We start from the raw sequence: 23,705 nt of genomic DNA on the forward strand, positions 1-23,705 counted from the left end.
TTCAAAGACTGGTCATAAAAGATTTATTAGCTTCATCAGTGAAAGACAGCAGTGTGACAGAATAGGTTAAAGCCATGGTTTTATATACATGGTGTGAAAGAGACATGCATATTTATACATCTTACTAGGAGTGGCTAAGGAAGAAACCAGAGTCACTGCTGTTCTAAACTGAGATTGGCTCTTTGAAGACAATGGTTTTGGGGTTGATTCCCACGCTTTTGGTGGTGTTGTGGGTTTTGTAGATGCCGATCAGACGGTCAGCAATCTCAAACATGTTGTTCCTCAGGGAGATGATGATGAACTGAGCGTTCTTGGTTTGCTCCTGGAGAGAGGGAGTAGGGAAATAAATTAACATTCAATCATCAAATGGTAAATCAAAGCCTGTAAATCTCAACTATCATGTTTTTCCTGTGGTTATGAGTCAAGCTCTTTTAAAACAGTGGCCTGGGAAGAATTAACCACCAACCGCCTTGACAGGAAAAAAACAAACAATGGACAAGCATGTTGCCAACATGGCTTTGCAAAACGGGGGATTTCTCACAATAGGCTGTACACCTTAGCACAGCTCCTTCAATCTCCCATTACACAACACTAACGATTAACATAGATGGGCTGACCCCATGTCCCTCACTGAGTCTACAAGAAGCACAGCAGAATTAGGAGTAGAATGGCAATTACTATTCAAAGCTGTTGCATGTGGAAAAGAGTTCCCAGGAACTGCTGCGAGCATGTGAAATACTCACATAAATGTAACAGGCCACGATGGAGACGTTCTTAAAGTCCAGGGCTGCATCAATCTCATCCATGAAGTAGAGAGGCGTGGGCTTGAAGTGGTGCAGAGCAAACACCAGGGCCAGAGAGCTCAGGGTCTTCTCTCCTCCAGACAGGTTGAAAATCTTCTTCCAGCTCTTCTTAGGGGGACGCACACTGTAGCCATGGACAGAGACAAGAGGATGAGCAAGGGTCATTCATACATTTAATGAATACAACAATACAATTAAGAGAAAGGGGAAACCAGGTTGGGAATAGGTCAATTTTAAATATGTACAAAAATCAAAAGATCTATCTTCATATATCATGGATACAAATATGTTAGAAACAGCGGGCTGGCTCGGCCAGTGTCTGCTGACCTAAACATGATGCCCTCAGAGAAGGGGTCCAGGCTGTCGACTAACTCCAGCTCAGCATCACCCCCTAGCGTCAGCATCTGGTAGTTCTCCTTCAACTTGTTGGTGATGATGTTGAAGCCAGCCATGAACTCATTGAGTCTCTGCTTGCGCAGGTCCTCACAGCCACGCTTGAAGTTGTCTCTCTCTGTGGTGATCTCATCCAACTCAGCCACACGCTTCAGGTACAGTTCCTCCTACACAGACATGACCCACAATGATTATCTTCTCTTAGAGGGAAAGAAACTTGAGCAGACAAGAGTAAAAACATGGTGTCAAGGTGCTTGGTTAGACCTTCTACATCTGCATTGCTTGCTGTTTGGGGTTTTAGGCTGGGTTTCTGTACAGCACTTTGTGACATCGGCTGATGTATAAAAGGGCATTATAAATACATTTGATTGATTGATAGACCAAGAGAGAGCTGGGTGTGTACCTTCTTCTTGTACTCTGCGATGGCTCCCAGGTTGGGCTTCATCTGGGCACAGCGGGCCTCCATCAGGGAGATTTGGTTGGTGATGACGTCAGGCCCCTTGATGGCCGCAAGGTCAGCAGGGGTCAGCACGGGCAGCGCCTCCGCTGGTTTGTCTTCAATGGCATGAAGGGAAAGCTTAGAGGCCTGGGGAGGACAGGACACGGATGGTTAGTCCTAGCTCTGAATTTGCCGATAGCTACTTGATGGAAAATGTACTTACTATGACTGATATGTGGCTGTCCCACCTAGCTATCTTAAGATGAATGGACCAACTAAGCCACCCTGGATAAGAGCATCTGCTAAATGACTAAAATATAAATAGCAGAGAAGAGGAAAAAGATATGGGTCTGTCTGTCAGATGATACCAGGTAATGCAACTAGCTGATGCACTGCAACTAGCTGGCTGGTTGGTAGACCTCTAGACACACCAAACCAAGCATGAATCTCACATGCACACAAAACTCAAGGCCCTGCCACCCACCTCTCTCAGCCAGTGTTTGATCTTGTTGGTGTGTTCGTTGATGGAGGTGTCTATCTGCTCCACTCGGAGGCGGACGCCGAGGGACTCCTCCTGCAGAGCGTGCTCTTGCACCTGCAGGGCCTTGATCTCCCTCACCACCCCCTGGTGCTTCTCCTGCACCTCCGGCAGTGCCGCCTCAGCCTCCTGGCAAGCTTTCATGATCTCCCCAGCCTCCTCCTCCAGCCTCTTCAGATTCTCCGTCAGGTCTCCCAGGCTCTTCTCATTTTCCACCAGCTCCCCCTCCAGGCGACTTACACCCTCTTCACACTTCTTCAGGTTACTGTGCGGAGGGAGGGGAGCAGCAGCCATTAGTGAAAAGCTCAGATAAGCCCCAGTAATAGATTCACAACCAGAAGCCTTTGCCAGATGGGAGCTGAATGTGTGCGCACAGGTGTATAAACACTTACCGCCCTGCGGTCTTGATGGCCACCTGGGCCTTGGTGATGGCTGAGGAGCAATCGTCCAGCTCCTTGTTGACCTTGTCCAGTTTGTCCTGCTGGGCCTTCAGCTTGTGGCTGTTGATGTCCACAATGAGGGTGTGGAGCCTCTTCACCTCAGCCTCCACCTTCCCTGCCTTACTTGAGGCTGTCTCAAAGTCTGAGAGAGAGGAGGGGCAGAGGGAAAGGCGGGAAAGAGAGATATAATTTATTTATATGCAAGACAGGAGCGGGGTTAAGCCTCAAAGGTCTAGTGGGGGTACGTGTGTATTAGGGGTGTGCCATGTAATCAGACAAAATCAGTATCTTCTGAATATGACATGACCATTTTTTGTAATTATATGCGAGTCATTTTCAGCTGCCAGCACACATTTCACCGTCACTCAAAGTGTGGAGAAGGGTGCAACTGCATTTGGGAATTCCTGCATCTGCAGGAATCCTTCTTTATACTTCTATTGGTCCATTTTTAAACTATGACTCCAGTACATAGGGGATAGGCAGTGGCGCTCCAGTACAGTTTGGAAGGTGGGCGCGAAGGACACTGTGCCAGCTAGTCCTAAGGAGGACTCCAGTACACAGCAAGCGGGAACGTCACTGTGCTAGATGGCTAACAAGCAAGCTAGCTAGCACAGCGTCACCCCCGCCTGCCGTGCACCGGAGTAGACACAGGTAGGCCGTGCACCGGAGTAGACACAGGTAGGCCGTGCACCGGAGTAGACACAGGTAGGCCGTGCACCGGAGTAGACACAGGTAGGCCGTGCACCGGAGTAGACACAGGTAGGCCGTGCACCGGGGTAGACACAGGTAGGCCGTGCACCGGGGTAGACACAGGTAGGCCGTGCACCGGAGTAGACACAGGTAGGCCGTGCACCGGAGTAGACACAGGTAGGCCGTGCACCGGAGTAGACACAGGTAGGCCGTGCACCGGAGTAGACACAGGTAGGCCGTGCACCGGAGTAGACACAGGTAGGCCGTGCACCGGAGTAGACACAGGTAGGCCGTGTCCTTCACCCCCACCCGTCGGGCACTGTTTTCCCACAGTTCTGTTATCGACGGTGAGGGCAGGTGTCCAGCAGGCGGGAGTGAAGGATCTTGTCTACTGGTACACAACAGGCAGGGACGGGGTGTACATGAAGGAACCAATGGGATGCTTGAGGGGGGCGTTCCTGCAGATGCATAACTCTATCGGCGAGTTCGGCTGTCTAAAGAAATCTGTGGGGTGTAGGTTGAGCCGTGTCAGGAGAGAAGTTTTGCTCTTTTCGAAAGTGAAACTATATGGTGCAAGCAAATGCCCTAAATCTGTCTGGAATAAATGCAGGCAGCAGTAGCCAGCCATGCATTATTTATCAGCCTATTTCATAGATCATTTAATAAGACTAAATTAGTAAATCATGTGCATTTTCAGTTGTTGGAATAATTTATTTGATTTGAACAATGAGTGAAGGAGAATAGCGATGCACTGAGTGATAGTCCAGTAAAGCGTACTTGAGGTATAGGCTTTACCGGCATTTAAAGCGCACGTCCGTAAAGTAAATACAATTACGAGTATCAAGTGTGATAAAACGGATACAAGTATGATGAGATGGGCACACCCCTAGTTGTATGTACCAGTTGTCTCCGCAGCAAACCCATGAGAGAGAATGCCTGGTGGAGTCAGACTGGGGTTCACTGTAGCAAAGCTCAAATTGAGCCAGATCATTGTCCTGAAGACTAGAACTGACACAGAGTGTAGCCTGCAATTTCTAAGTAACTTCACCTTCATAAAGTTACATTTAGGTTTCAAAGTTCTCACCTTTCTGGAAGTCCTTCAGGCTCTTCTCCAACTGTTTCTGTTGGTTCTTGTCAGGGGCAGCTGCCAGGACATTGGCCTCCAGCTCTTTAATCTGAGGTTTCAGGTGAGCCTCCTGTTCTGCCAAGCTCTGAGCAAAGAAACACACACAGTCAACCACAGCCTCACCTGCAATCACCAGCCTCCAGTGTTGTAGTACTCTTGACTCAAGTCCTGATTTTCATTACTTTTGACGTGGACTCGCCTTCCCGTGACATGTATTTGCACGTGGACTCGATAGGCTACTATGATAAGCAGAATATTAGCAGCATTGGGTGCACAGAGCAGTGAGGTTTCGGTTGTCTAGGAGTTGGAAGGACACACCACACATCAGCTGGTGAACTGCGAAGGGAGCAAGCGATGAGTGTGGGCGGCAGGCAGGCTCCACCTCCAATCATAAGCTACACATCGCGCAAGAGACTATTGCTTCCCTGTCACCAGCCTACTATTTAGCTTTGACTGGTTAAGAAATAAACTGCTTTACAAAAATGAAAACCAAAGCATTGAGTTTAAAAGTAAAACAGTCTTTTTCCCTGCATCCCATGGCCAGGTTCTGACAAGTCTCCCTTTACTTTTCAACCTGAAATAAAAAAGAAACTACACAAATATCAGTGAGCAATTACAAAAAAGTACTTGAGCACCTGTTACAATTATTGCAAATAATAATCTGGTCAATCTGACAAGAGCAATAGCCAATTCCATCTAGAGAACATTTACCCCATCAAAACATTACTGATTTGACATTACTATTGAAAATTATAATCAAATAAAATGTGTATGAGCCTGTGTATGAAGGACTTCTGGGTTTCATAGGCTATTGCATATTGCAGGCAATTATGACCATTAGGCAACAGGAGAAATCTTTGCATTACTTCCATTCTCACATGAAAATCGTCCGCCAATCGTTGTTGCTGGGCACATTTCTTCTACCAAATCAATAGAGGGGCTCATCTGGTAAGACGAGCATCGAGCCAGCAAAAATAAAAACTCCGTAACCAAAATACCAAATACGTCCAAATCATTCGTTTTGCTTTCCAAAGTTTTCCCGCAGATAGTGCAGCGAGTGGCACAATGTCAAATATGTAACAGAAAAATAAAGACCGGAACTAACTGCAAAGTAAATATGTATTTAAAATGACTTCAGCCATAAGGACTCGTGACTCGACTCAGGCGTTTAGTTGCTTGACTACAACACTGCCAGCCAGCCTTGCATACATTCAGCTTTACCTAAACAAGTCTGATGAACAAGAATTACACCAACATCGAATACATTTCATATCTGTATTGTGTGTATATAACCTGCATGCTGTTGGTGTATTTCTCCAGGGTGTTCTTCATGTCTCTGAGCTGTAGTCTGAGTCGCTGGACTTTCTCCTCCAGCTGCAGCTTCCTCTCCTGGCAGCCCTGCAGCTGCACCACCTTCTCATTTAGCTTGCTCTCCATACAGTCCAGCTGACACACAAAAAGAAGACAGTAGGTTATTAACCACAACAGAGCTTAAAGTGAGCCATAGCAGTGATTGGAGACCAGAGAAAACTCTAGAAGAGTGCCCAGAAGATCTCCCACCTCTTGCTGGGTGACCTCAGTGCCGATGGAGGAGCCCATCCTGCCCCGCATCACTCTCCCTCCACCTCCAGTCATGGTGCCTGAGACGGGACAGAGCATAGAGTCAGACATGTCATCCATATAGACCATCTATAGAGAAACACTGAGAAGAGATGAGCTCCAGCACGCTCGGTCTACCCACCAGCCATCTCTATGATCTGTCCCTGTATGGTGACCACCCTCCAGCGCTTGTCCTTCTGGAAGGCAAGCCGTGTTGCCTGCTCCAGGTCCTTGGCCACCAGGGTGTCTCTCAGGGCAAAGTAGAAGGCTGGCTTCAAACTCTCATCCTGCACCCGCACCATGTCAAACAGACGGGGGATGTTCTCTGGGGTGGAGATGGGCCCCATCTTATTCTCCCACACCTTCATCTGAGACAGGGAGAGAGTGGTTGGTCCAAGTGTTAGCTACAATGTGGGACAAACAAAACTCTTGGGGCAACAACAAAAAAATAACTATTGTAGGGTGTTACATTTGATTGTAAAGGCTTTGTACCAGTTGTATCCGCAGCAAACCCATGAGAGAGAATGCCTGGTGGATTCAAACTGGGGTTCACTGTAGCAAAGCTCAAATTGAGCCAGATCATTGTCCTGAAGACTAGAACTGACACAGAGTGTAGCCTGCAACGTAGTCATTTCTGCGAGCGATGTTAACCTGTTGGGGATGGGGGCGCTGTTTAGACTATTTATGCTAATTTGGCTAATTTTTTAAACGGCTTCCCACAAAATCCTTGATCGTACAATATGCATATTATTATTACTATTGGATAGAAAACAGTCTATAGTTTCTATAGGAGTTGAAATTTTGTCTCTAAGTGGAACAGAGCCCATTCTACAGCAATTTCCCTGACATGGAGTCAGATTTGAGAAATGTTGGCCACTCTTCTGAAGTCATTTAAAAGGGCACTGTCGTTGCTATGACTATACGGACACTTCTTACGTCTTCCCCTGGATGCCTTTACGTGATGACGATTCCAACGGGGTCGATTGCGCGTTCACAGGCCCTACAAATGAAAAAACCCTGAAGCTAGTCATTCTTTGGGAGCTGCGTCATGAGCCTAGAGGACACCGGCGCGCACCTGTTCCAAGCGTTAGTTTAGCCTGTTATATTTCTCCGGTCATCTTTTCACTCGTTATAGGAGTTAAAAACATCATAAGGTAGTTAATTTAAAGCGTTTTATAGCAATTTATATCCGTTTAGTGCGATTTTGGGACATTTATTTTTGCAACGATGTGAAAAGTTGGGCACGCTTTTCAGTTCATCCCGAACGCAGTTGACATTTCCACATGGCAAGAGGACAGCTTTCCACCAAAAGACGATTTCTCCCAAGAAAGGATCCTTTGCCCAAGATACTGATGGAAGAACAGCTCAAGGTAGGACATTTTTATTATGATAAATCGTGTTTCTGTCGAAACATTTTAGTGGCTTAGGACGCCATGTTTTTTGACGTAGCTTCGCTTGGCGCAAATTGTATTGAAAAGTAAGGATAAATTAAAAAATGTAATAACGCAATTGTATTAAGAATTAAATTGTCTATCAATCCCTGTCCACCCTATATTTTTTAGTCACGTTTATGAGTATTTATGTATAAGAGTAGATCACTGTCTAAGTGGCGCAAGGACTTTTTCTTTACCAGCTTGTCTACATTTCACATTGTCTAACCATGATTTTGGTGGCTAAATATAAACATTTGCGATCAAACTGTATATGCATGTTGTAATGTGATGTTACAGGAGTGTCATCGGAAGAATTCTGAGAAGGTTAGTGAAAAAATTAATATCTTTTGGCGATGTTGACTTTTATCGCTCACTTTGGCTAGAATCAATGCTGGGCTGCTAATTGCTATGTGCTAAGCTAATATAACGATTTATTGTGTTTTCGCTGTAAGACACTTAGAAAATCTGAAATATTGTCTGTATTCACAGGATCTGTGTCTTTCGATTCGTGTATGCTGTGTATTTTTACGAAATGTTTGATGATTAGTAGTTAGGTAAACACGTTGCTCATTGTAATTATTCTAGTCCATTTGTGATGGTGGGTGCAATTGTAAACTATGCCATCTACCTGAAATATGCACTTTTTTCTAACAAAACCTATCCCATACCATAAATATGTTATCAGACTGTCATCTAATGAGTTTTTTTGTTGGTTAGGGGCTATAAATATCTTAGTTTAGCCGAATTGGTGATGGCTACTGGTGTTGGTGGACAAATAAAAGATGGTGGATTATGCTTATGTGTTTTTAGGTAATAGATGTACATCTTTACATATTGTGTCTTCCCTGTAAAACATTTTAAAAATCGGAAATGTTGACTGGATTCACAAGATCTGTGTCTTTCATTAGCTGTATTGGACTTTAATGTGTGAAAGTTAAATATTTAAAAAAAATATTTTTTTTGAATTTCGCGGCACTGGTTTTTCAGTGGGGGGGGGGGGGGGGGGGGGGGGTGTGCCGCTAGCGCCACGCTGATCCTAGACAGGTTAAACCTCCTTTATCAACCATTCATAAGCACAAATCTGTGCGTAAACAATGCGTGGGATCATTTCCACACAATATGAATGTTTGCTTGACAGTGTGTGTTTTAACTGACGCAGAGCCATGACCACGTGTACGCCAAGTGATGGAAAAAGGGTCAAGCATAGAACGGGGATAATGTGAGTAATAATTCAATAATTTTTCAATTTCATTGTATTTCTATTGTGAATTCATGCAACATATCTTGACAGGCTAGCTATAATCATAATATGACCTGTGTATTTGTTACGATAATAAATCCATATAAAATCCATATAAATACAGGCATGTGTGAAAGTGACACCATTGTTGAAATACTATAGAAGACTGAGATGACAGGAAATAGAATGAGAGACGGCTGATGTTGCTCGGTTAGAAAATTTGTCACATGCTGCACTCCCGCAGAGCGCATTTTTAGAGACAGGTGGGATTTTTTTAATTGACAGCCCAGATCGGCTCATCAGATATCATTTCCCAAAACCACATTTTTTGCGAGGATTTGAGACTTACTTTAAAAAGGCAAACGCATGCCATTCCGGTGCAGATCTAAGCGCTATCCACCCTCAGGATTTTGGCAACGGGCACTTTTCAACGGGAGCTTGCCAATCGGCATCACAGCCCTGGATGAGCCCATGTTTTGGATGCAACCGTCAGCAAAACACACCATCGCACAAGAGGGGTTTATTTGGCATGATGCCATCAATGGGTTCCCAAATACAAACGGAGCAGTAGACGGCCCCCACCGGCATAAAAATAAACCATCCCAAAATGATTTTAACTATGTGAACAGAAGGTTTCCACACTTAAAGGGCAGGTAATAGGTTACGTGATGCGCAAAAGCTGCCAGGTGGAATCGCACGTCCTGTTCATTCTGCAGAACAGAAATGTTGGTCTTAACACTTCCAGGAGGGAGCTGTTGAGGATGGATGGCATATTGGTGAGTGTTACCTATATTTGCCATTGCCAAAGCAACTTCAATTGTCCTAATGGTCCTTTCTTTATAGCCATGTTTTCATTTTTACTGGTTAAACTGAACGAGCCAAATAAAGCTTTTTTGTTGTACTCAAACTGACACTAGCACTTTCATTTCAGTCTCTGAAAAATATAAATCAACATTTTTTTGGGGTTGCGCTGTTGTATTTTAATAAGGTACGACATCGTATATTCCCCACAGGCATTAAAGGGATGATTTTGACTATATGGTTAATTATGGGCTTTTCAAAATGCAAATAACCAAGGTCGTGCACGATTACAGAAAACAATTGGTATTTATCAGTGGTTCTCTCCTACCGGTGTGCATATGATGCTTGTAGGATTGTTTGATAAAACACACATTCTAAATTCCGTTCGTAAGTAGTATTTTAGAATAGTTTCTATGCAATATTGATAAAGGAGGCCCCAGGTGTTTGAGTAGTCCTCCCTCACCTTGTCCAGGCCGATAAAGGTGGCCACACCGATATTCTGGGCCTTGAGGAAGTTGACACATTTCTGGGCCGTGTCAATGCTGTCCACCAGAATGTTGTCCAGAGAGCCACAGCTGGATGAGATGGCGATGTCATACTTCTCATCGATGGCCCCAAGGTCACCCTGAAGGGACAAGAACAGTCTCACTGAGTGTGTAGAACACAGGTGTCAAACTCATTCCACGGAGGGCCGAGTGTCTGCGGGTTTTCGCTCCACCCTTGTACTTGATTGATGAATTAACATCACTAATTAGTTAGGAACTCCCCACACCTGGTTGTCTAGGGCTTTATTGAAAGGAAAGACCAAAAACCTGCAGACACAAGGCCCTCCGTGGAATGAGTTTGACACCCCTGGTGTAGAAGATTGTGTGCATCTCTCAGCTGCCACATGTGTAGCCCATGTGTCAAACTCATTCCACAGAGTGCCTAGTGTCTGCCGGTTTTTGCCCTTCCCTTGTACTTGATTGATGAATTAAGGTCACTGATTAGTAAGGAACTCCCCTCACCTGGTTGTCCATGTCAGAGGTTCCCAAATGTTTTCACTCAGGCCTCCCTTCCAGCATTGGGGAAAATCTACCCAGCACACCATGTCTATTTCTATGAGCACTTCTCATGCCACAAACTGTTCACACCCCTCTTGTTGGCAGAGAGAACCTTTTGCAGGTTTAAAGCTTATTTCATGCAATTCTACACATTGTCATGCAGTGCAGAGAAAACATGTCCGTTCTAAAGCACTTTTTTTTTTTTGCAATTCTATAAAATGTTGCCAATTCTAATGTTTAGTCATGTGATATTTGAGTGTCAAACATTACAACAAAATCTATGGGCTAAAACATCTAGCCAAAAAGCTTTAGCTGACATGAGCTAGTTGATCTGGACATTTCTGACAAGTTACAGTATAAATAGTTCTCTAAGGTCTGCAAAGACAAGAGGGAAACTGCTGATGCACTACCCAATTTCAAAATTGCCCCCCCCCCCTCCCTACTAGGGGGTATGACCCACAGCTTGGGAACCGCTGGTCTAGGTCTTAATTGAAAGTAAAAAACAAAACCAGCAAACACTATGGAATGAGGTTGACACCACTGGTGTAGTCTATACATGCACATGGTCCTCACTAGTCGTCCCAGGATGCCGGAGATCTTGCCGCTCTTCTTCTGCTGCATGAGGGCGTCCAACACCTTCCCCCGGCTGCGGTTAGAGGAGAGGGAGCTCTTGGCCTCCTCCACCTTCTGCCTCATGTCCCTCACCAGCTCCCTGGCCTGTCCGTCTGCTTGCAGCAGCTGCTCCAGCTCCGCCTCATCCTGGAACAGACAGAGATACGTGGTCAACACTGGTAGGACACGGTCATCCACACACCTGAAATACATGCATCTTACTGCCACAAATCCCATAGTCCACCCCTAAACTTATGAACCGCTCGAGACCCTCCCACACACACACTAACGTACCTTCTTGAGCTCCTGCTCACACTGGGGTATTTTGACCTGCAGCTCTTTGATGGCGGCGCGGCGGTCTCGCAGCGTGTCGGTGGTGGTCTGTAGGGACTGCTTGGCCGTGTTCAGCTGGGTCACAGCGGTATTGTGGCGACTCAGGTAGATGTCCAGCTCAGACTGGGCCACGTCCTGACGGGAGCGTGTCTCGTTCACAGCCTTACTCAGCTCCATCAGCTCCTTCTCCTTAGTCTGGGGACGGAGTCAGAGGAATAATAGCCACTTATGTGATCAGAAATCATAGAATACCAGGGGGAAAAGGATATGGGTCAAATTCAAATAAATCAGGAATAGTGTTTCCTACTTCAAATGAGTAATCAATTCCTGATAATGAAAGACACCCACCTCCTTCTCCTGCTGTAGGCCGCTGGTCTCCTCCTTCAGACTCGCCATCACTTCCTTCAGTTTCTCCTCCTCCTTCCCCTTCTGTTTCTCTAACTCCTCCCTGCGCACAGACGCCTCAGCGATGGTCTTCTCACTGCTGGCCGGCACGTTACGCACCTCCTCCAGCTGACAGAGAGGAAAGATGAGACTAGGTGAGGTACAACCTTAAACCAGGAAAGACCAAAATATACAACTAGCAGACAGTTAGGAGCACCTCCATCAGACTGGAAGGCAGTCTGACTGGCACCTCTCTCCAGTGGGCAGGGTGGTGAGGGGGAGTAGAGGAGGCCAAGCTAGCAGGGTTAACTGTTGGTGAAGAGTGAATGTGGCTCCTGGTAGTGTTACACAAGGCCATACTTCACTACCACACTGCAGAACACGGCACCCCAGAGGCCTGCTCTGCTCGGCCTCCACAACCCAACACCACACTGCCAAATCACAGCCACTGGTGCTGTATCATACAGGCTGCAGAACAGGGGGAGAGAAAAGACACACTTGGAGCATATTGAGTGTGTGAGTGGGGCGAGAGCAAGAAGGGAGCTCATGGAGAGAGAAAAGAGCATGGGAGAAAGCAAGAGAGGCAGCAGAGCGCCAAGCAGTCATGCCTTGGAGGGTTTCGTGTTGAGTTCCCAACCCCCTAGTGGCCAACTGGAGGAGTTTCTTTTATTTAATAAATCAGGTATACCAGAAACTTCATCAATCCATTTTAATCTCAGCAATGTAACAATATTTTTTTTCTAGAGGGACCTCATGACAGAAAATCTTTTTTAAATCGATTCAATAGTGAGATGCACACCCTCGCCCACTACTGTAATACAAATGAACACGCTTGTTTTTGTGACATTGATGCAAGTAAAAATATAGTGTGTAATTACACATTATGGCAATTATTAATAAGGTCATCTGTAGATCCCTGCGCAATATCTTCTCTACGTCTCAGCACAACAGGCCTTGTGTTTGTATAGGGAGAGAAATTGTATTACGAGTGGCCGTGTTTCGCTTTGGCCAGGTGACAAAATAAACAGAATAAAAGTGAAGTGTCAGGTCACTGGTGCTGGCCTGTCTTGAGAGGACAGAGCACCATTGTGTTTGTTTAGGAGTATGACCTGTAAGTTATGCAAGTTACATTCGCCACAATCACAGCCTCCTAACGTATAGATTTGGAGCCACCATAAGCTACACCTACACAGAGATGGCCTAATATGATAAATGGTAAACGTTACAACCCCCCCCCCCCCCCCCCCCAAATGGAATCACTGAAGCCTCAATTACAGAGACCTGAATTATGTTCACAGCAAAAGGGTCACATGCACACCTTCTCCTTGTCTTTCTCCAGTTGTTTCTGTAGTTTCTTGGTCTTACTCTTGGTGTGCTTAAGTTTCTCTCGGACCTCCACATCCTGCAGGTCCAGCTGGGTAAACTTCTCCTTCTGGCCCTCAATGTACTTGGTCAGCTTGCCTTGTTTCCTGAGAGAAATCACACAACATGGACATCATGGCAATCATAACAAATTACTGCTAATTTTGCTTTTCTGTATCGCTGGTCACCAGCAGGTCTATGAACATTCTCCATTTCATAACATTATTGCACTGAAGACTGACATTCACTTTACGACTATATTTTGTTAATCAATTTGTCTTTTTGGTATCAATTTCCATGTAAGCAACAAAACCCATGAATAACAACTGAAAAATAAAAAGCCTACTTCTCCACGTTTTTCAGGTCTTGGTTTTTCTTCTCCATTTCCTCAGCGATGTTGTGGTTTTTCTCTGTGAGTTCCTTGGTGTCATCTTGAATCCTCTGCTTTTCCTCCTCTTTGTTTGCCACTCTCTTCTGGAGGTCATGGCTGAAAACAAAGAAACAATCACACTCTGGTCAACCAAGACATATGAACTCTAAAAAGTTACCATCTGTGTTAACTGCATCCAACTACAGCAAACCTTCCTCCCAGATTCTTTCAAACCTGATTTCTTGTTAGTAAAAAAACACTAAATACAGCAAGCCTCTATGTGGTTGTAATACTCACACATAGTACTGGCAGAGCTGGCTCTTTTGTTTGAAAATATCATTCTCCAGAGTGAGGAACTCCACGGCTGTGTTCTTCTCTCCCTCCAGAGCAGTCTTCTCCTTCTCCACCATTTTGACCCTGTTTAGCTGGAAAACAAAACAGTCCGCAAAATGATAAAACAGAAAGACAGAGGCTACAGCACTTTGACTGAAACATTCATGCTGAATTGTCATAAGATCAATCCCTGAATACATAGGAGTTTACTTTTGTTCCTTCACAGGCGTGCTTAGAATTTTGTTTTGCACTGATTGACCATGCCTGACATTTACAATTTTACTCCACAGTCTAAGGTTAATTTGGCTTCAGTACCAAAATGATTCCCTTTTTATTCAGTCAAATGGCATACGTGATTTTGTAAAATGTGGACAAATACAGAGTAAAAGGAAAAGATATAACTCAGATAAAGGCAGAAGTGTGATAGAATCCTAAATTGCACAATGCAATCCTTAGTCTAATAAGATGTCGAGTCAAAACTGGTCATGCCTCAAATAACACAGCATTTGACCCTGTGTATGTGGTATTGCCATTTTCTTTTTTACTGCTATATCCAATGCAGGTGTTGCGTTAACACAGGATTCTGTTTTTTTCACAGAGAAAAGTTCAATCTTGCTGCGTTTGGAAACGCATATCTAAAATGCTTTTTATTGTAAATTCTGCTCGGCTTCAGTCAGGGTTCGTTCCAAATCATGAGCATTCAAGGAAGAAATTTGTGCTCCAGTTTCACTTCACCGCTTGGATGAAATATCTTTGCTCTCATCTTGCCCAATCAAATTCCACCATTCACAAACCGACATTGGATCACCAGACAGCACTCTGAGTGATGTGTACTTTTCTCTGGTAGTTTTAGCAAGATAAAATGCAAGATTAACTAGGAAATGTAGATGGCTATATCCTTTCTATAATAAACATCTGAAATGATGGCTATGCATTGTTTTTGCAAAAAACACCTTGCCTTTTCCATTGTAAACTAAATTAATTGTCTCTGTTAGCGTTGCACTTGTTCTCATCTGATGAAAAAATGTAAAAGCTATTTTCTGCTGAATGTGTTGCACTAATGTATTTTGTGTAAAGAAACATTATTAGTTGCACACTCGCGTCAAAAAACACCTGGCTTTCAATATAACATTTCAGGTGATATGGTTTAAAATGCAGATTTTTTTATGGTCTCCATTATAAAAATGCAGATTTCTGAATACTAAAAGATACCTCTGACTCAGTGGTGGAAAAAGTACCCAATTGTCATACTTGAGTAAAAGTAAAGATACCTTAATAGAAAATGACTCAAGTAAAAGACACCCAGTAAAATACTGTCTGAGTAAAAGTATTTGTTTTTAAATATACTTAAGTATCAAAAGTAAATGTAATTACTAAAATGTGCTTACGTACCAAAAGCATGAATCATTTCTAATTACTTATATTAAGCAAACCACTAGGCACAATTTTTTATTTATTTATGGATTGCCAGAGGTACACTCCAACACTCAGACATAATTTATAAATGAAGCATTTGTGTTTAGTGAGTCCGCAAGATCAGAGCCAGTAGGGATGACCTCTTCATAATTATGTGAATTGGACCATTTTCTGTACTGCTAAGCATTCAAAATGTAACGAGTACTTTTGGGTGTCAGGGAACGTGTACAGAATAAAAAGCACAATTTTCTTTAGGAATGTAACTGTCAAAAATATTAATAGTAAAGAAAAGATATCCCCAAAAACAACTTAAGTACTTTAAAGTATTTTTACACCACTGCTGACAACTGTAAAGCTGCATGAACCAAAAAGTCTAAATCATGTCACCCATTGAAAATAATAAAATATGTTCAAGTAATAAAAACAATAATCACAAAACTGATCAATTAGTTAATACATTACAGTACAGGGAGAAACATGTTTTTTTGTTGCAAACAGGCCTAATTAGTGATGTGACATTAGTGTAGCCTGCAAGAGATTTACTGAACCGGCTGGCTTCAACAGACATCCAGTAATTCACTTCAAATGAATTGCTACCCTGTTAACCTGTCTGGCACACTGCAGCTCCAACACCATACCCAAATAACCATATGTCACTAGTACTGCAATACAAATAAATATACTAACAAAATCTGGTAATTATCAGCCAAACTTCACCCCCTGCTCACATAATTACTAACACATTTGGAATAAAATCTAATTCGGGGCTGTTCATCAAATGCCTTCGATTTAAAAAATAAAATATCACTCTTGCATCCTGTTCGTATTCCTTCTCTCACACCCCCTTCAAAAATAATAATTAAATGACTGATTGCATTGCAATCGTTTTTGGCACAACAATCAAAAATGTAACAAACAAGAATGAGGGATTAGCCTAGACACAGCGATCTCTGAGTAGAGATGTGTGTGTGTGTGTGTGTGAGGGGTGGAGGGATAATTTGCTGCCTTGTAAGGAGAGGCAGGTGTCAGGCCAGGGGCATTCAGCTTGGCCAAGACACAGCATACCTCACAGATTTCACAGTGAAACAGCCCCCCTAACACACCCACAGCGGAAACCATCAATTTCAAAAAGTAAAAACATTAATAAATGTTATTTGTTATTATTTATTATTTTAAATACAACAAATGGACCAATGTCTTGTTACTGGGGTTGTTTCTCACCTTCTCTCCCCTCTGCTCGTTGAGGAGCTCCACGCGGCGGCTCAGGGTGTGGATGGGCTGCTTCAGGCGGCAGGAGCCAATGATGTCCTCAAGGTATTCCAGCATGCCCTCTTCATGCTCCGTCTGCCCCTTGGGCTTCATCATGGCTATCTGCTCCACCTCACCCTGACCAATGCACAGGGAGGGAGGGACGCAAGCAAGGACACACGGTATGTTATAATACTGAATCATTTATTGTGTGAAGAAGCTATAACAACCACACACCTTGGATCAATTTCGTGTTCGAGACAACCTGATTCCCATCCTAGAATTGACATGGGTAGATGGGTGATTTGTACTTTTTTTCTCTTCAACTTTCTAAAGTCCTTGAAAAGCAATGAGGGGAAATACACCCTCCCGCAAGCAAATTAAAATGCAATTCAAACTAAACTGGGCTAAAACCAGAAAGAGAGCAACTTCTGTGTGAATGTCAAACAGCAATTTTGTTCTTGATGATTTGAAATAAAATGCATGCTCTGCTCACTAAAGCATTGAGGAAACTTTGCTGGTGTTATAATAACCCCTCATAAAAACACTGCTTTTCAACCTCTCCTTTATGATAATATATCCCTTCAGTTTATGGGCAGTTAGTCATATGGGCTATTTGCAGTACATTTCGGAGTTGTGTGTACTGTACTTCTCACACACCTTCCCAGCCCACACACACCAGAGCCTCAAATATTAACTTTCACTGCACATAACTGTACCCACAACACAGAGAAATCACTGGCCTACATAAAATGTTTGTCCATATCCATGACAAAACAATGCAAGGCAAAAAGGGAATAACAATCACTTAAACATCATCAATTGGAACCACTACAATAAAGGTTTTACATTTTACGAGGTCAAGAAAGAAATACATCTGGCAAATGTAACTGGTGCCTGTGTTTTAATAACATTATTAATTTACTTTCCATGTCATAGACAAGGTGTAGTCCTTGACTTAACAGTCCTTAAACATTTCTGTAAAACACAAGCCTAAATACTGGCCTACATAATAAGACTGGTCAATCTTGTTTTAATCCTGTGTTGTGTGTTCAGATCCCCCCCACACACAATAAAAAAAAATATATATATATATACACATGGGGAAAAAAGCTGACCAGTGCACTAAATAGGCAGCTTCCCCTGAGCCGTAGGCCTGTAAAAGTGACTTTGGAGAACAAACTAAAGCTTCTTGCCTAAGTCAGAACAACCCTGTCATATTCAATGAGCTCAAAATCACTTAACATTCCAGCAGAGAGAGGATGAAGAAAACAGCACAAATCAAGACAGGAGAGAACCTACATCTTCTCACAAAATACATATCAGATAAAGCACAACAACTAGTGGTTACCTAATACTCACTAGTCAATAAAAACTAGTAATCCAATTGAGCCAAGAGTTGATAGGTACTAGAAAACCAAAAGTGAATTGTGCAACAAGTGGACTGGCTTGTTCTTCAAACAACCCCTAAACACCATAGGATGTTCCAAAAATGTATAAATAAAAAACGATCATTTCAAAAATGTATTAGTTTAGACCATGACCGACAAAAGCAGCAAATATGACCCAACACAAACAATAAAATGTAATGTCTTTGAAATACACATTGACATTGGCATTACATTCCATGAAAGGTAATTCCAACGAAATCCAAACTGAAGACCTAATCATGCACTCAAATGATAGAAATGAAGAGTGGATGCTTGATCCTGCCACACTGAAGCAGCACAGCTAATATTGGGGTTGGGGTCTATTCTCACACCAATATTTACGTGCTGCTATAGCGTGGCAGGTAAAGGGGTCCCAAACTGACCCGAGTCTCTACAAGACAAATCCAGGAATGTTTGATTTTTCTTAAAATACTAAAGCAGCAAATGATGGTTCGCACCTTTTCAACATTGTTTCAAACCATGATGCGCTGCTATAGCAGTCCAAGTCTTTTTTCACGCTTTAACAGGTCACTCACTCACACAGGCATAATACCTGCTTTCCCCTGAGTGAAAGGCTGAGCAGCAAAGCTTTCACAGGATGGGATGTGTGACACAGGAGGGATCAATGACAAACTGAAAGAAAAAATTAAAAATGAAATATTATAAAATAAACTACTTAATTACCTGTAAAATCAGAAACCTGTTGTGGTCCAGGTCAATGCCATGGCTACGCAGCAGCGTTCCCACATCTTTAAAAGTAGCCTTCTTGCCATTGATGTGGTAGGACGAGGAATTGTCTTTGCTGGCAGTTCTGGAAACATAGAACTTGCTGTTGGGGATGACTTCGTAGTCATCTCCTTCCTGACTCAAGAGGGGGAGGGGCACAAGAAACACACCAGCTTAGACCAGGTCTTCAGAACACACTCAGGACAAAAAATGCTTAGCAATACAACCCCCCTCCAAAGACAGGCAAGTAACCATCTAAAACACACACACACACACACACACACACAAACATATATGAAAGTGAAGCCTCAACCACAGAAATGTTGCTGTAAACAAATATTGGGGTGATAACACAAGTAATAATTTAAGATGTATTTAACTTGCACATTTATCAAAATGTAAGATTCATGTGGTTTATTAACTTCAACAAATTGAGACAATAGGAAATAAATTGTTGTCAACACATTGTCAAGATATGAAGGGAGACAAAAACAGAATAGCTATAACCCGTACCCACCAAGTTTTTAATAGAGAAATAAATACTATGTGTATAGGCTTAAAGCTGCAGTGTTAGGAGATTGTTATATTGAATTGACTGGGCTCAAAAAACTGCTTGGCTGCAAAGAGATTATTTTACATTAAATGTCAATTATGTAGTTAATTACCTTACTACACCCCCTGTGGTAGTACAATATGTTTTAAAAATCTGGAAAAGTATTTTCCTACCGCTGCATATTAATATATACAGGATTCTAGGTTTGTATAGAAACTATTGTCCACCAACATTAATTTAACCACCATTAAACGAAAGAAAAAAAACCTTCCCTTTGAAGTTCTTATCAACATAAAATCACAAATAAAGAAACAATGATGGCAAAGTTGGTAATTAACTTGACTGTCAGCTTTAACTTCAAATGGCTATTCCGAGTCTTTGTTGCAGTCATTAGTGTGAAAACACTAAGCCAAATGCATACAAGACATTTATAGCTAAACCCTAAAATAACATATATTATTTTTTCAACAACAAAACAATTCTGCCCCTTTACCCAAATAATTTTTATAAAATGTTAATCATTTTGGTACAGCTGACCAAGCGTAAGTGTGTGTGTGTGTGTTACCTTGTCAATAATTTTCTGAAAATGCACTTCCACAGTGCAGCTCTGCACATCCTTGTGCAGATCAGAGCTGTGAATCAGCACAGAGAGTTTTTTGGATCTGATTTTTTTAGCTCTATAGCCGAACACAAAGAGCATTGAATCTATCACGTTGGACTTCCCACTGCCATTTGGACCAATGATACAGGAAAAGCGCTAGGGAAGGGAGAGAAAGAGAGAAGTAAAAATGTATTCACAATCTGTTCAAATCAAACTAAAACCGTATTCACAATCCAATTTTAGACCGCTTTGACCATATAGAAAATGCTGCTGGATTAAAATGGTGGCCCTCTAACCTCAGTGTGTGTATTTAAGAATATATGTTATTTTGCTGCACCTGTGTCCATGATGCAATAAAGAGAGCAACCATCAGATACAATTTGATAGGGGGAAGTTAGCAGAAAATCTATTTGTAGCAGACAGGACACAGCTAGATCACCACTAGTGTGAAAGACACAAACACAAAGCAAAATGGAGGAGTGTGAGATGCTGCAAACTTGGGAGACATTTACCAGATAAAGTTATCTGATCAAATAAAAATAATCAATTCAATTACAACTATCCAAGTACTACTATCACTGAAGATAAAACAAATACAAATAAAAGTTAAGGAAATGGACAACAACCCATACTGAGGCAATGATTAAAACAATAAAAACAATTCCTAGTGTCATAAAAGAGCCAAAACGGGGAGTTGGTATGTTTTTTCGTACCTTATGGAAAGGGCCCAGAATCTGCTCGCCAGCATAGGATTTGAAGTTCTGATTAACTATATGTGTTATCATCAAGCGAGGAGAGCCTGGTTCATTGGTCATTGCTGGGGGCGGGGGTGGAGGGATGCTACCAAGAATCTCCTCCAAACTTCGATTATCAACAGCATCGGCACCCTCCCTGGGAGCCGGATCTATGGCAAAGAGTTGAACTTTTATTCCACAGTGAGATTCATTTCAGGTGGGGACACTGGTGTATGGGGGAGGGGTATTGAAGCAAAAAAACAAACAAACATATAAGCATTATAGAGCTAGTCACAATGGAGGAACAAAGACTCCAGAAGATCGGATGCTAACTCGCACATTTAATATCTCTGTTCACAAAACTAAATTCTAACCAGAATAACTGAATCATAAACGAAGGCTTGAAGTGACCCCTTTCACAAACGCTCACATTGAAACGTAAATACACAATATGCACTCACCAACGACAAATAATTTTCATAATATTTCGAACATCTGATTCCAAGTCGTTTCCCCCACACCATAACATACTTTCCAATCAAATGAATAAAAATCGAGCTTTGCTACAAATGCATACCGATTACGGTACCATATCACAATGACAAAATGCTTTATCTCAAGTCTATTGTTGTGCTCAGTAAAAAATACAAATAGGCAGTAAAATATGACCCTGACAATAGTTTTCGGCCAACAAACGCTCCAACCATAATACTGGCTAAATCGAGAGTAGACAACATGTCAAATATGGTTATTGTTTTCGGACGAAGATCTCTTGACAAACCATTCACCAACGTTAAATAAACCGAAAGATAGAAAAGCATAACCATGGTTCTATAACATAGAATCGTTCAAAAGCAGTAATATCCCAAAAATAAATTACCTTGCTAGTTGCGCAGGCTGGAGACAAACGCACACACGCTACCATTATAATAATCTCAAAAATCACAAGAGACGTTTATTAATGCCTTGCTTACGTTTGAAAAACTAAACAGCAAGCTTCGTGTTATAAATAACACAAATATGCCAGTTGGACTCAACCATCACGCACTTACATTCAACAAAACACGTTGCCATTGAGTAGACGCGCAACTTATTTAGATGCAGACACCAAAACACCCTTTGTTACTTACAATTTGTCGGCGCTGCCTCTTGGCCATTGGAGTTCGCTTCTTTAAGGGGTACGTCCAACTCGTCTTCGGAGTCATCCCGAGGCTGCGACCCTTTCCCTCTAGACTTGGAAGCAGTTTTCGACGTTTTGGCTGGCATGATTTAGAATCTAAAGATCTAATTCAAATCACAGGAGTAAAAGTAAAATCCAGTAGGTGTTCTCTTTCAATCACTTCTCCACAATTGATAGTCAACGTGAAGCACACCGTTACCCCCCTCCGTCATTTTCCCATCACAATCGGGCATTCGATCCAACCTATATTCTTTGCTATACTGAGTTAACTTTACTTCAGGTCATACATCGGTTACACCGTCAATTATAAAGTTGCAAATAAATGGCCAGTCTGCTAAGACCACAGATCGAACATAGTTTGTTTCAGTTTATTTGCTAAATATGTAACGTTTTAAACAAATGTTATAAGTGCATGTACACGAGGGTCAGATATGCAACCATATTCTCTAATCGGAAATAGGAAATATTTGACACAACTGCAATTTAACCCTCCGACGAATAAAAATTAATGAGCTGTCTAACACGAATCTCCTCTAGTCAAATAGCGTGATTATATTGATCTAAACAGACAACATTAATCACATTTCACTTCATTATAGAGAAATGAACTGATAAGTTACCCGGACAAGTCAAGTGACTGTAACTAAAAGACAGACACAAATGGTGACGTTACAGGCTGTCAGTAACGCCAACGGAGCTCAAAAGTAAAGCAAACCGTACAGCGAACTAGTTAGCAAAAGATGGAGTTAAATGTGCAAAGTAAAGTCATAGCCACTGAAGTAGCCAATCAGAGTCAGAGTTACTTTATCATTAGCGCCATGTAGGCTGCACTCAGTAGTCCAAGTTGACCAGCTTCAGTTAAAAGTGTAATGTTTAGTTTGACAGATCGATAGTTATATCACTACTAATCTACGATAATGTAGCTACAATATCACTAACGTCACTGTGTGAATAAATGTCACCTGCTGTGTATAAAAACATTTAACTGACTTAACAGTAGTCTTGTGTTTTTTTGGTAACATTACTGTCATGTTTCAGTTGTCCACTTCCAATCTAGTTAGCTAACGTTACCGTTATACAAATACATAGCAAATATTAATCTAGCGAACGTTTACTTAAACTGGGAAGACGTGGAAATAGCCATCTACTGTAACGTTAGCAAGCTAACATACTACAGCTCGTTATAGACTAATGTCTGGTAATTAGCTAGCTAGCGTTAGTCAGGTTAGAACACTTGTGATTGGTTAACTAGCTAATTGTAAGTAGCCAGTTGGGCTTTGTTAGCCATGATTTTCACGTCAACTGTTAGCCACGAACAAATTAGCTACTAGATAGCCAACACACAAATAGAGCGTAGATGAATAGGGGAAACCGATACTTTGCTTACAAGTTAGATAGCTAGTTAGCTAACGTTACTTTGCACTGGCTCACAAAGCTAACTAATGTTTGCTGTCGTCTGATCAATTCAAGTTATTCAATTAGCTAACAAGCTCAACAACCACATGCATAACCGGCTAAAAGTGCCCACAAACCTGCTGGCAAGTTACTGAATCTAGTCAATGTTAGGTAAGGATTTGATAAACTAGCGAGCTTACTAGCTTTCTTTTAGCTAACTCTTTCGTGTTCGGTTACAATGTCAGTTTTACCTTGCGGACGAAGTTCTTGTTGTAACAATTCCCTCTGTATCACCCTATATTTTTTCAAAAGGCTATTGGAAAACGGTTCTCGATATCGCGAAGCTAAAAAAATAAAGTGGGTAAAAGTCAACCCCGTGTCACTCAAATCGTTAGCTCACTGCAAACATTCACTCGTAAATGGCGCCTAAACTCTGTTGTCGAACCAAAATTCGTTACAAACTGATGCAAGGTACCATGGAAC

At 42.3% G+C, this 23,705-nt stretch overlaps 1 protein-coding gene across 5 annotated transcripts; it reads right to left on the reverse strand.

Moving 5' to 3' along the window:
* Nucleotides 1-23,664, reverse strand: smc4 (structural maintenance of chromosomes 4). Of its 5 annotated transcripts, none has more exons than XM_055880401.1 (23): nt 23,474-23,664; nt 21,778-21,931; nt 20,627-20,817; nt 19,878-20,069; nt 18,718-18,894; nt 16,577-16,741; nt 13,904-14,031; nt 13,583-13,723; nt 13,193-13,343; nt 11,839-12,003; nt 11,452-11,685; nt 11,119-11,304; nt 9,966-10,127; nt 6,171-6,396; nt 5,990-6,069; nt 5,723-5,875; nt 4,388-4,514; nt 2,566-2,755; nt 2,120-2,438; nt 1,600-1,782; nt 1,131-1,363; nt 744-927; nt 1-322 (listed from the first exon to the last, which is right to left on the reverse strand). In XM_055880401.1, the coding sequence occupies exons 2-23, from the start codon at nt 21,911-21,913 to the stop codon at nt 164-166; spliced, it is 3,882 nt and encodes a 1,293-aa protein (XP_055736376.1). In that variant the 5' UTR covers nt 21,914-21,931; nt 23,474-23,664; the 3' UTR covers nt 1-163. The 5 variants fall into 5 exon arrangements, with proteins under 5 accessions (XP_055736376.1, XP_055736378.1, XP_055736379.1 ...); XM_055880403.1 differs by lacking the exon at nt 23,474-23,664 and adding an exon at nt 22,448-22,553; XM_055880404.1 differs by lacking the exons at nt 21,778-21,931; nt 23,474-23,664 and adding an exon at nt 21,700-21,736.
* Nucleotides 23,665-23,705: the final 41 nt, after the last annotated feature.

Source organism: Salvelinus fontinalis, chromosome 24 (assembly GCF_029448725.1).
Source record: "Salvelinus fontinalis isolate EN_2023a chromosome 24, ASM2944872v1, whole genome shotgun sequence".
Lineage (NCBI taxonomy): Eukaryota > Metazoa > Chordata > Actinopteri > Salmoniformes > Salmonidae > Salvelinus > Salvelinus fontinalis.

What these genes read in the sequence shown, in the direction of transcription:
- smc4 (XM_055880401.1), bottom strand. Translation starts at nt 21,913, where the DNA reads ATGCCAGCCAAAACGTCGAAAACTGCTTCCAAGTCTAGAGGGAAAGGG. An exon ending in CCGGCATCCTGGGACGACTA is followed by an intron (nt 10,128 to 11,118) that starts GTGAGGACCATG and finishes TTGTCCCTTCAG; the next exon opens with GGTGACCTTGGGGCCATCGA. An exon ending in TCTGAGGGCATCATGTTTAG is followed by an intron (nt 928 to 1,130) that starts GTCAGCAGACAC and finishes CCATGGCTACAG; the next exon opens with TGTGCGTCCCCCTAAGAAGA.